General features: G+C 40.1%; 1 protein-coding gene across 8 annotated transcripts in view; it reads right to left on the bottom strand.

Annotated features, from left to right (window-relative positions):
• Positions 1 to 12,338, bottom strand: part of NCOA2 (nuclear receptor coactivator 2) — a 267,879-nt gene that overhangs the window by 36,190 nt on the left and 219,351 nt on the right. For all 8 annotated transcript variants that reach the window (XR_006885610.1, XM_046642258.1, XM_046642263.1 and 5 more), the window contains 3 exons: positions 11,285 to 11,432; positions 8,345 to 9,614; positions 687 to 897 (listed from right to left, as the gene is read on the bottom strand). Coding sequence is in view for 7 of the 8 variants with exons in the window: in XM_046642258.1 (XP_046498214.1) it covers positions 687 to 897; positions 8,345 to 9,614; positions 11,285 to 11,432 (1,629 nt within the window). In the remaining variant the exon portion in view is untranslated. The remainder of the gene's footprint in view (positions 1 to 686; positions 898 to 8,344; positions 9,615 to 11,284; positions 11,433 to 12,338) is intronic.

Below are 12,338 nucleotides of genomic sequence, written 5' to 3' on the forward strand. Positions count from 1 at the left end.
GATAATAACTTTAGGTAACTATCAAGTTTGTAAATTGTGTTCATAGTGAAGAGTTCATCTTAAACTTACAAAAATCTAAAATAAAAAGAACAAAATAAATGATACAGAAATGTATTTTACAAAATAGTCTTAGGTATTCAAGCTTTACATCAAATTAATTAAACTTAAAAGGTACTTAGAAAACATGTATATATTGAAGTTCCACATAAAATTGATATTTATATGAGGATTCCTAAGAGATAGAAAAAGATATTTTTAATGTTTGTAGTCTGAATAATGATTAAATATTTTGAGTTTTTTAATAGGATATTATTCCTAAAAAGTGAGCAATAACTTTCTAATCTGCTATATTTTAAACATTCAGTTATACATTAAAACACACAAAACTCCATTTCTGAAGGCAGTAACTGAAAGGAAGGGAAATATGACAATCACCTAGAGAACTTTATCTGTGCAGGTCAGGCTCCCTCCACGTGGACTAAATCAACCACAAGACAATGTTGGAAAGCCACGTTCATTAGAATTCATTTCGAATACTTTCTGAAGGACCAGGACAGTAGATGGTGCTATTTGACCACAAAAACCTTGACGTGACTAAGCTGTTTGCATCAGATTCTAATAATCCCTGTTTCTGATGGTGATTATACGGGAATTTCTTGACATAACCATCAATATCTCATACTCACTGCTCTGTGAAATTCGCAGCGCTGTTTTCTGGGCTCCAACAGGTGTGACAGGGCTGTTTTCAGCTGTGAGTTGCATGAGGTCATTGATGATGGCTTGCTTGTCAACTGATCCAGCAGGGGCGCCTGGCCTCGTGTCTGGGAAAAGCTGTGGTAATTGACTATTTTGCAAATCATCCAAAATCTCCTCCAAGTTGTCCAGCTCACTGCCAGGCTGCAGTTAACAAACAGAGAGTTTATCCAGCCCCACTCCGAGAGCGGGCACCACGGGCCTGTTTGCAATCGCAGACCTAACTGGTATAAAGGCACCATGCACAGCCAAACCAGAGGTGCAGACACACGTGTACCTCAGGCCTAACAGCTAATTGGTCATCTTTTAAAAAGTGAAAGTGACAAAGGACAAATAATCTCTTTGTTCTCAATTTTCTCATCTGTAAAAAGATGACTGAATTGCAAAGAAAACTCTCTTCCAGCATTTTGATTCATAGATAATTTATAAATTCCCCTTTATTTTATGCTAATAATTCAATTAAACATGAGTACATATATTTCTAATTGACTATAGGTATAGCATGTCCAAGTGTAGGTTTTGTGGTTAGCTCTCTCTAAGAAATAACAGCAACAACAACAAAAAACTGGTAGAAAATAAGATCCAAATTACACAAAATCAGTATTTAGCAAACGGTCACTTCTTTTTAGGATTTTTTTTAAGAGCAAGGGGTAAAACGCAAAATATGCTGACAGCACCCATGAACAGCCAAGCACCACCTTTTCACTCTGAGTGCTGTTTTTTCCTGCTGGCACTTTCAGTTTCAAACGACACTGGCTTTCTTAGTCACTTACCAGCTTAGGTGACAAAATGTAAGGAAGCAGGATAAAAATGGGTTGTCCCCAAACATAGCATCTATTAACCTGACTTCACGGAAGCCATAAAAATGTTTCTTAGGGCTTTTCCCTTTATTAAAATAATTTCACTTCGATTACCAACACTAAAGTAACAAGGTAAGTATCACCACTACTTCATACCTAGAACACTGCTTTCAGAGCGCTCAACTGATTTCATATTCTTTTGTGTAGAACCCATCCTACTTACCCAGTATTTCAAAATAGACAGTGTCAAACCACACAAGAAAATGACTTAAATGCAAGGATTACTTTTTAGTGAAGAAAGTGTACGAATGATTCTCTTGAGGCATAGGTGGACAAATATGTTAGGCAATTTCCCCAGTGTCACTGGATGGACTTGGAATCCTTGACCATGACTAACCCTTTTGTCTACACTGGTAATTCAAATGACATCTTACATCAGATATGAGGTGTACTTACAGCAGACCAGCTCACAGTTTTAACCTCTATGCAATTCCTATTCCCCATGGGCAGGTGGGCTTTGCAATTTGGGCAATTTATGGTAAATGTAATATCTATGTGGGCAGTCTTTTATTGGACATATTTCCCAAGTTAGGAAGCATAAATTGAAGGGACATTTTATTTGATTCTTTATTTAGAGTCAACTAGCTTAGCAATAACTTGGAGATCCATTTTCCAGGGAATTCCTAATGCATTGTTAGAGCAATTACAAGACCGTTTCCAAGTTAGTTTAGCTACCCATTTCTAACTAAAGATGGAAGCATCAGATATGGGAGAGATACAAGAAACAGACAAAATGATCCTTAAAACTCCTGAGAAAGACAGCTCACTGTATAACCCTCCAAGGGCAACACGCCCAGTTTTTCTATTTCTTTGGCTGAGTCCTAAATGACATAGTTTATGTAGGGGTCATGCTGTGTTTAAAAAACCGGTAGCTACATTGTCACACTCAGAGCTGCAAGGAAACGAAAACCCAGTAAACTCTTTGTCACCCACCTCATTATCACTCCATAAGGGCACATACTCATTGGGTTGAACAGAGGGCAAAACTGCTCATGCTACTTTAATAACTATTTAATAGCCACCTCTTCTTTTTTTCTGAATGCATAGACAACTTTGCCTAAGTTAAATGTCCATTTAAAGCGACTCCATTGTAAATCTATCTTGTGCTGAATACACAAGGTATAAACACCAATGCCTTCCAAGGACAGTGCCTGGAACAAAGTAATGGGGACTCAGTGAACCTGATGAATGCTTTAACCACGCTAACCTGTAATTTAAAACATTTTCATAGGATCAACTCAATTTCTCATAGAAATTCCTATCATTTCTATTAATTTCTCAGGAAAAATGTTTCATAAAAATGTGTGATAAGTATCCTTATAGTTGTGCCATGAAAATAGCTACAGAGATCAGATAGAGGTTCCAAAAACGTGAAGTGTGTCACTGTCCTGTAAACCAAGTTTCCCTCCCACAAGGATGCTTGTGTGCATATTTTAAGTGGCCCTTGGAGCTCACTGTGTGTGGGGGGTGAGCTGAAATAAGTGTAAGCTGCTTCTTGAGAAAGCTGTGCAGATTGCCTTGGATGATAAACATCCAAAATAAACAGGCTCATATAAACAATGATAAAAATAAAGGATATTATTTTCTCAATGGATGTTCTCATATTTGCCCCGATCCAGACACGTGTAAGAGAAAGTTCTCGCAGTGGAGATGAACAGCAGCCTGGTCTGGACTCCCACCTCTCCTTCTTACCTTTACTGTTTGCGGAAAATAGAACTATACTTTAAACCACCTTGAACAGAAAAATAACTATCATAGTTTCGAAGAGTTCATGATTCTTCCTTTGTAATCTACTCTTGTGCCTAATGTAATGAGTGAAAAATAAGTCTAATGTTTCACATATATATATGTGTGTTTATATTAAAATACATTTGGATGGTTTAAATCAGTTTATTGTTTTTATATTTCAACTAATTCGAAATTTTAAAATCCCTTATTTTCCTTGGTTGATTTGGATTTTTAAAAAGCCTGCATTAAAACTCATTTTCAAATTTTAATCTTTGCCATTTTAAGAGTTGACCAAATTCAACTGTGGCTCAGTCCAGCTCTGATGAGTAACTGAACATATACTTGTCTTAAAAAAGCCATGCAGGAACTTCTTGGTATTATATTCAAAAGGAATTGGTTCTTTGGAGACTCATAACTATAAACACTATTTGAATTCATTCAGCTTACCATCAGAAAAACGCATTATGAGAATTCCCCCACTAGCGATATAGTAGAGCCCCGTTATCCTCGGTTTTACTTTCCGTGGTTTCAGTTACCCAGGGTCAACAGTGGCCCAAATATATTACATGGAAAATTCCAGAAATAAACAATAAGTTTCAAATTGCGCTCTGTTCTGAATAGCATGATGAAATCTCGTGCTGTCCCACTAAGTCTCGCCCAGGACATGAATCATCTCTTTGTCCCGCATATCCACTCTGTACATATGCTACCAGACCTGTCAGTCACTTAGCAGCCCTCTGGGTTATCAGATTGACTGTAGTGGTATTGCAGTGCTTGTGTTCAAGAAACCCTTATTTTACTTACTAATGGCCCCAAAGCACTATTAATCTCTTGCTATGCCTAATTTATAAATTAAACTTCATCATAGTAGGTACGTATGGGAAAAAACATAGTATATTCAGGGGTCAGTCCCATCTGCACTTTCAGGCCTCCACTGGGTCTTGGAATGTGTTGCTCATGGATAAGGGGGATACTGTAATAGCGCTTTGCTTGTGTTTATCTCTTGTCAGTTTTTGGAGTACACCTTTATTTAATTGTCTTAAGTTTACTTTAAATGTTCTTCAAGTAGATAAAGTCCAGAACGACTATATGGCTTTGGCTGTCTAGCAATAAAATTTGATGACTGTGGCATTTTCTTCTGTAGTCATGTAAGTTCTAGAAGGAGTGGATTTGATCACATTAAGTTTCTGAGCTAAGATTTCCTCCCCGAAATTTTTGTAAGCTTTAATTCTCATCAAAAGTTCTTCTAGTCGCTATCCACTTTGTTAGGCGTGATTTCTTCACAAGACAAAAAGATTAATGTCTTCCTTTAAAGTGCTTTGCCAAGATACTTCAAAGTTTTGCTTAGGCATCCATTCGAATGCTCAAATTAGCCACATCAATTTGAATAGTTAGTTTAAACTATTTCAGGCAGAAAATGAGTCAGAAAGATTTTTATAAAAGTTGTACAAAATGAAAATTGGACTTGATTTCTTTCATTTTTCATTTTTCTGGATTTATGAATTTTTCATGTGTCAAACAACTTGTTCTCTGAAGGAAATATAAAGAGCACATGCATTTTATAACATAAATATTCTAATAAATTACAAAACAGCTTTGCCAAATTTTTAGTAAAAAGTGTAATTTTACCACATTTGCCTAACATAAAGTTGTTAAATGATAATACAATTGTACCACAATTTTCAGGGGAATTTTCAGGGCATTATTAATAATACGGTTTACCTTTCTAATGGAGCCAAAGAACAAGAAGAAATTCTTTTTAGACTGTTTCTAAACCCTCATCATAACTGGCCCCATAGCATTAGAAGGAGCATAAGAGTATCATTTGCTTAGGGATCTCAATATGCTCCATTGTGTAAACAAGCACATAACATAAAATTTGGTAAACATATCGGAAATTTTTCTGTCATTGTTTCCTGTTGGTTACGAAATGCCGGAGAAACAAATGCTTAAATTCTCCACCCAGTAAAAATTGCTATTTTAAGTATAATAGCACCATCGAAGTACTTCCTGTTCTTAATAAGTTAGTGATAGGTTAGACACACATTCGGCTAATGGCTCTTTTCTGAGTCAAAATAGCAAGACAGCTAACTGTCCAACTCAGGCTCACTAACAATCTATCTTACTCATAAAAAACTTGTATTCCCTTGAAATCAAAGAAAAGTCTTCCATAAACTTGTACAGCAGTTAATAGGGTCCACAGTTAATCTGTATTCAGGAACAGTGAAGGGGAGCAGGAGGTGAAAGAACTCACTATTTTTTTCTTAAAGTAAGTCATTCTAACTTTGATCTAAATTTAGGTAATACATACTTCCTGTGGTAACTTTTCTTTTCAAGTTGCAATGTTTTTGATGTTAAAATTGCTCCAAGGCAGTAGTTTTTGGTGGAGTTTTAAACAGGAGTCGATGGAGGGTGAGACCAGGGACTGGGTTTCATTAAGAAAGAAATACTGTACATGCGTGTGTGTGTGTGTGTGTGTGTGCGTGCGTGCGTGTGTGTGCGCGCGCGTGTGTGCGTGCGTGTGTGTGTGTGTGTGTGCACGCGTGTGTGCGTGTGTGTGTGTGCGTGTGTGCGCGAGTGTATGTGTACGTACACACTGCTTTTTGGTTCACCTGAAATGACAGATTTGTGCTGGTTATACTCTTGGGTTTACCTACCCTAGGTGACACTATTTTGATTAGAAAAATGTTTCTCCTAAACAATTAGAAACTGCAAGTGACTCACGGACTTTTTTTTCTTCTTTTCTTTTGAGGAAGATTAGCCCTGAGCTAACATCTGCCGCCAATCCTCCTCTTATCGCTGAGGAAGCCTGGCCCTGAGCTAACATCTGTGCCATCCTCCTCTACTGTATATTTGGGACGCCTGCCACAGCATGGCTTGCCAAGTGGTGCCATGTCTGCACCCGGGATCCGAACCAGCAAACCCCGGGCCTCGGAAGCAGAACGTGCACACTTAACCACTGTGCCATCCGGCCAGCCCTCATGGACTTTTTTTTTTAAAAAAAACTTCTCTCTCTCTCATTTTCTTAATCAGTTTCTTGTCAGAAGTTAGCGTGGTCATCACCTAAATATAGGAATGCCCAAGAGTGTCCCCCTTCCCGACCCTTTCGGTCCCTAGTGCTTCAGCCTGGGATGGGAATAAGTTCTAAACATGGAGGGAGGGGCCAGCCACTTAGCCACTAAGCTGAGGTGGACCTCATGAGTCACACTGCGCCCTCTAGCACATGTCGAGAGACCTGAGTGACAGTATCTGTGCCTGCCACTAGCTCTGTATACTCCAGTAAACCTCCAAAGATTAAAACACTTAGTTGTCAATATGGTTTTACACTACACTTTATCCAAAATACTGCTATTAACTTTCTGGTTTCCCCCATCTAACGATTTTATAGCATCACAGAATAGCTGTAATACAGAATGGTGCGCTAACATCTAAGTTTAAGGATTGATGACCAAAGACGTTTATATAATTCGGCTGTTTCTCTTGCGAAGGGCACAAAGGCTTGAAAAATCCTATCTGCCTCACAGGAATGGGAGCAGCGGTGAAGACAGCAAAGTGAGAGAAATAAAGGAAGCTAAGGGCCTAGAACCAGGGACGGAGCGCAGCTAGGAGGGCAGGTAAGCCTCTGCTTTCCCAATCACCGCTTCAATCCGAGACCTGCCTCTGGGCCAGCCTCCACTGACTCAGCAGAGCTCAGGGGTCCAGCACGGGTGCTCCTTTCTTCTCTCCCCATCCGCACCTAGTCCCTGAAGACAGTGGCATAAAATATCCACTTGCAAAACAAACTTCCAGGACAAATTAGTGAAGCATTTTAAGTAGAAAGGCCTACACAGCTTCTTCACTTCTTAACCACTCATGACTTAAGGAAGGGTGTGAAGCCGAGGCAGCGCCCGGGGACCAGCGGGAGAGCTCGTGGTGCAGGCGGAGCCCTGGATCATCAACCAGCTCGGCCCTGGTCCCCAGGAGACACCCTACGCCAAGCCATGGTGTCTGTAATAACTCATTTTTTTTTAAATAAAGAGAAACATTAAATGGGTTTACATTTTCCCTGTGATGTCATTACCTCCTTAGTGTATTATCAAAAATGATTTTGAATGTCACTTTGGCTGTTCTGGATTTTATCAGGGGATTAATTTTTCAGATAAGAAGAACAGATAACGCAACCTACTACTGTAGTTTTGAATTTATATATGATGGCTCCGATACACTAACATCAAGTCAAACTTTAGTCTCCTTTCCTACCATCCATTTCTCCTTAATATTTTTTATAACAATGGCCTAAGAAATTCTTTAGCATGAATCAGAATTTCAGTCGAGAATGACAAGAGGTGGAATGATCTTCATTAGGTTTGAAAACCAGTCAAACTCTGATCATGCAAAGAGAGAAAGGTAAATGAGAAATAACTTGATGAAGTCGTCCTGACAAAGCCCAGTTTCCAGGAAGTGATTATCTGCAATTTAGGCATCTCCTACTAACAGGGGTCAGTAAACTACAGCTGGCCTGCGGGCTAAATCCTGCCCACCACCTGTTTCTGTATAGCCCCTAAGAAGGGATTTGCATTTTTTATTAGTTGGGAAAAAAAACAAAAGAAGAGTATTTTGTGACACACGAAAATTGCACAAAATTCCAATATCTGTGCCTGTCAGTAAATTTTTAGTGGAATACAGCACACTTCTTTGTGTCCAGTGTCTATGGCTGCTTTTGCGCTGCAATGCACAGCTGAACAGTTGTGGCAGAGGCTGTATGACCTGCAGAGGCAGAAATATCTATCATTTGGCCCTTTACAAAAAAAAAAAAAAGTCAGCTGACCCCTGCTTGTATCAGTGTTCCCCTTTGCCAGACAGAGCATTGGAACACAAAGCTTCGGTGAAAATGAATTCTGTTTCAAAGAAGGACAAAGGAGAAGGCTTGTTTTCTCTAAACACCTGAGGCCTCAAGGCGCCCTGGAGCAAATCCCTGATGGATGTGGATTAGCATACTCGGGAGAACGCATCACACAACTTACCTGGTCACTAGGCTCAAAGCTCATCTCCTCCTTTTCAGTTTTCATAGCTATTAATTTTGTGTTACTGGCAGCGTCTGTCTTACTGTCCAGTCGCTCAAGTTTGGGCGTTATTTCTGGTAAACCAATATCTTTAGTATCATCTTTATCTAGCAAATAGCGAAGTAGTGCATTCTCCTTCTTCTTGGGGCTCACTGGCTCTTGTTTAATAGTCACTTCGGAACCAGGAGCTGTGCTGTTGGTGTCCTGGCTCAGCTCTTTGCCTGTGGCTTCTGCGGTTAACTTAGCCAAGTCCACAGGCGAACTGCTGTCCTGCAAGAGTCTGTGCAAAATCTTATGCTTCTCCTTGAGCGAGGTCCCATGTGTCGACCCCGACCCAGGCAAGCTACCTGTGGAGTCCTTGTTCGTGTCCGACAAAGAGCTGGCCAAGGGCGAAGGCTCCATCTGGTCAGATTTGGTGGTCAGCAGCTGCAGGAGTTTGGTCTGTCCTTTGCTGTCGTGCAGTCTGTTGGGTCCGTCGGCTCTCTCACCGCTCCCGGCCTGGGGCAGGCTGGAATCGCTTGTTTCCTTCTGCTCTCCAGGATGGCAGCTGCTCTCTGCTTGTCCCGTTGTACCTTCGGATGGCTCCCCATAAAGTCCAAAACAGTCTTTGGAGTCTAAGCTTCCCATCTTGCTGAGTGGGGGAGGATTCATATTAACCGGGGAGTTTTGCAAATTGCCCATTTTTAGGTCCGGTGAAGCCAACGATGACCCCAGGGAGACCCCATGCCCCTCGCTGAGGGCTTGAAGTGCATTGAGGGAACTGTTGGTGTAGCTATGGCTATTTCCTGTGCTGCTGCAAACTCCCACAGGGGAATGCAAGCTTCCTGCAGGGGAAAACTGACTGGGCGGGACTCGAGGGCTCCCGGCCACTCCAGGGCTCATGCGATGCCTGGGCGAAAGCATGGAGTTGGGCTGTCCTGGATTCATGCCAGGGCTGCTCTGTGAGGGACTGTTCATTTTGAGTGCATAGTTACTACCCTGAGGAGTGGCTGCTTGCATGCTTGACACATGGTTCATTCCCCCGGAACCACCGAACCTGCCCAAGGGCATGCCCATTTGTTCCTTTGGGCCATTTATGGGAAAATTTATATTGCTACCGAGGGTCATGTCCTGACCTGGGTTCCCACTGCACATGGGCTGGTGGGCAGGGCTGCTAGAGCTAATTGGATTCAATGGCTTCCCCATCGCTTGTCCAGTCAGATCCGGATTCATTACACACACATTCTGCTCTCTGTATAATGAGGAAAGAAATATAAGATAAAAGGAAAAACACTTAGCAAGTTGTTACTAATTTTAAAAAATGGGATGGCCTCTTTTCTTGAAAAGAACAGGCTACATTTAAAGGAAAGATAATACTTTGATGAAACAATCTGCAATTATGGACAAGACTGGACACGTATAGTTTTGGATCAAGAGGGATGTTTTCCAGTCAACTCATTAAGATGTCTGTGGTTTTACAGAGGGGGTGTATTTAAATTTGACTGCTACCAAATTGCAATTGCAGTTACTAGGTTCCAATTACAAAACATATCTTTCTCATTAAATGGTATATTACCATGAATAACTGAGAGCTTGTACCATCTCAAAGAAATGACCCAATGTCTTCAATCATTTGCCAGAGATTACAATTCCTAACAATAGACACATCTGTAAGCTTGGAAAGCGCTGATGGATACTGCTTGGCTCAAGATGAACAGCAAACTTAGGGGGAAAAGCTCACCCTTGAGTCTTAGAAACTTTATAAGTTCTAGAGCCAATAAAGTCACCAAAACTGTTTAGGATTTGACCACCTTATGCGACAGATTCCCCTGCTCAGTCCCCACGGCAAGCGAAAGAGTCCCCGAAACAGACCACGTGGGAGGGAACTTCAGAGACCTTAGTCTGGGATCTTCTTCCCCAACGCCTAGACAACTCTGATCCACTCCTCACTGATGACTGAAGGCAGGTTTTCTGAGCTGGATGATTGTCCAAGCCCTACGAGCTTTAATTTACAGCCTTGGCAGTCACTAGTGAGTTACCAAATGTGTTCAGAAATCCAAACAAAACACGTTTCACAAATTGTCAAACAGCAGCTTTCAGTTAGGGGAGTGAAATTTGGCACACGTGTGATCACTTTCAAATTGTTTCAGTTTGAGGTCAGATTTATTAACAGTTGGCAAACAGGGCTGCCTGATTTTTTTTTATTCCTAAATAAGAAAGTAAATAATTGAGAAATGTAATAAAAGGGGGCTCTTTAACCAGAGCAACTTTATATATCTTCTGATACTATCTCATAAAGTTTTATACAGTGCATAAATAAATATTTATATAACTCAAAATGCAATCATTTTCCTAAAGTTGTGCTCTCAATGTTGTTTATGACATTTATTTTAAAAGTCAATCCAATTTTCTTTATTTTCATTTTTTATGGAAATGTTTATTACCCTTCAATTTAAAGTCTGATGTCAAGAATTAATTTAAACCTGAGAACAAAATCTAAAATATCCCCTCTAAGTGTACATATTTGAAAGTTTTAGATTTAAACACACAGGAGCAGAAATCATGCGAGTGGCTTCAATATCCCCGCCCTGTGTGTGCCACCATCGGGAACGGATCCCTTTCCCTTCTCTGATGTAACAGGCAGTCACGTCAGAGCAACGTTACTGCTAGCCTGTGTGCTTCCAGCTGGGTTTAAACTTCACCAGTATTAAGGCTGAAATCCCAAGTACGGCCCTACTTGGATGGCAGCATGAGTTGCCTTGTAGCCCACAGTCGATAGCAATATAATTCTGTATTTTAAATGTCTAGGGTTGGTCAACAGAAATGTCTAACAAACCTGAGCGGCTCTAGGACGATTTGTTGCTTCTGTAACATTTCCTCCTAAGTGGGGAAGGGGGACTGGTTTCTTAGAACTAGGATTACCTGTGAAGCATATGTAAAGATATTACAAGCTGAGGTTCATTAGTAGTCTGAGAACGGATGAGTTTGCTCTTCGTCTGTGCAGAGACAACAGTGCCATCGGACAAGGAGAAACGATAGATCTGACTGATTGCCAATCCTTGTCTCAGCACTGCAGGCAACAAGGAGACAGAAGGCACGTTTAGGAAAAGGCAGGGCAGGGGCAGCATGAGACACAATAGTAGTAACCAACGTCATTACGTTTAATATTTTCCTACCAGCACGTTAAAGAGAGCTGTAAGGAATATTTCATGTATTGAAACATCACAAATTCTTAAAAGCACATTTACATATTTTTCACTCAAAATACCAATAAATTCAATATACTGGCTTTTTAAAAAATAAAGCTTGGACTCTCTAACTATGCTCTCTTTAAAATCTTTGGTACCATGGCAGAACCGAGTGTAAATGATTTATTAGCTCAAAATAAGCTTTAGAATGATTTGTTTAAAATGTTAGCAAACAATACAACGCACAGACGTCTACAGTGCACCATCTGCATTTAATTCACCTAGTACAGTAAAATCTATGACATTAAGTATATTCTCAAATATTCATCTCGACGTTACGTTCTAGCCATCATCTCACACTACTATTGCCCAATTCAGTTTCTCAGTGTCTGAGAAGTATTATTTCTGTGGGTAGAACAAGAGGAAGTAAGAGATAGACAATCAGAAGAATCTTTTCCGGGGAAAAAAGGCTAAAACTGAAACAATAAAAATGAAACAGTCTTAGTGACATGGAATTGGTTTAACGTCTGGATAAAGAATCAGGTGTTTCCATTTTATGAAAACACAACACAAATCAATTGGGTTAAAATAATTTCTCTTAAAATTTCAGATTTAGCTTTTAAAACAATTGCATTTTAAAACCGTCATACATTGCATATTAAAGAAGACCATTTCGATTGAGAAAAACAGTAGCCACATAATTTAGTTACCTGTTAAAACATTTTAAGACTGCCACGTATCTACCACATAATCCTCAGCAAAACGTTGTGGGTTGAATAGTTAGCCCC

This window comes from Equus quagga, chromosome 16 (genome assembly GCF_021613505.1).
Source record: "Equus quagga isolate Etosha38 chromosome 16, UCLA_HA_Equagga_1.0, whole genome shotgun sequence".
Taxonomy (NCBI): domain Eukaryota; kingdom Metazoa; phylum Chordata; class Mammalia; order Perissodactyla; family Equidae; genus Equus; species Equus quagga.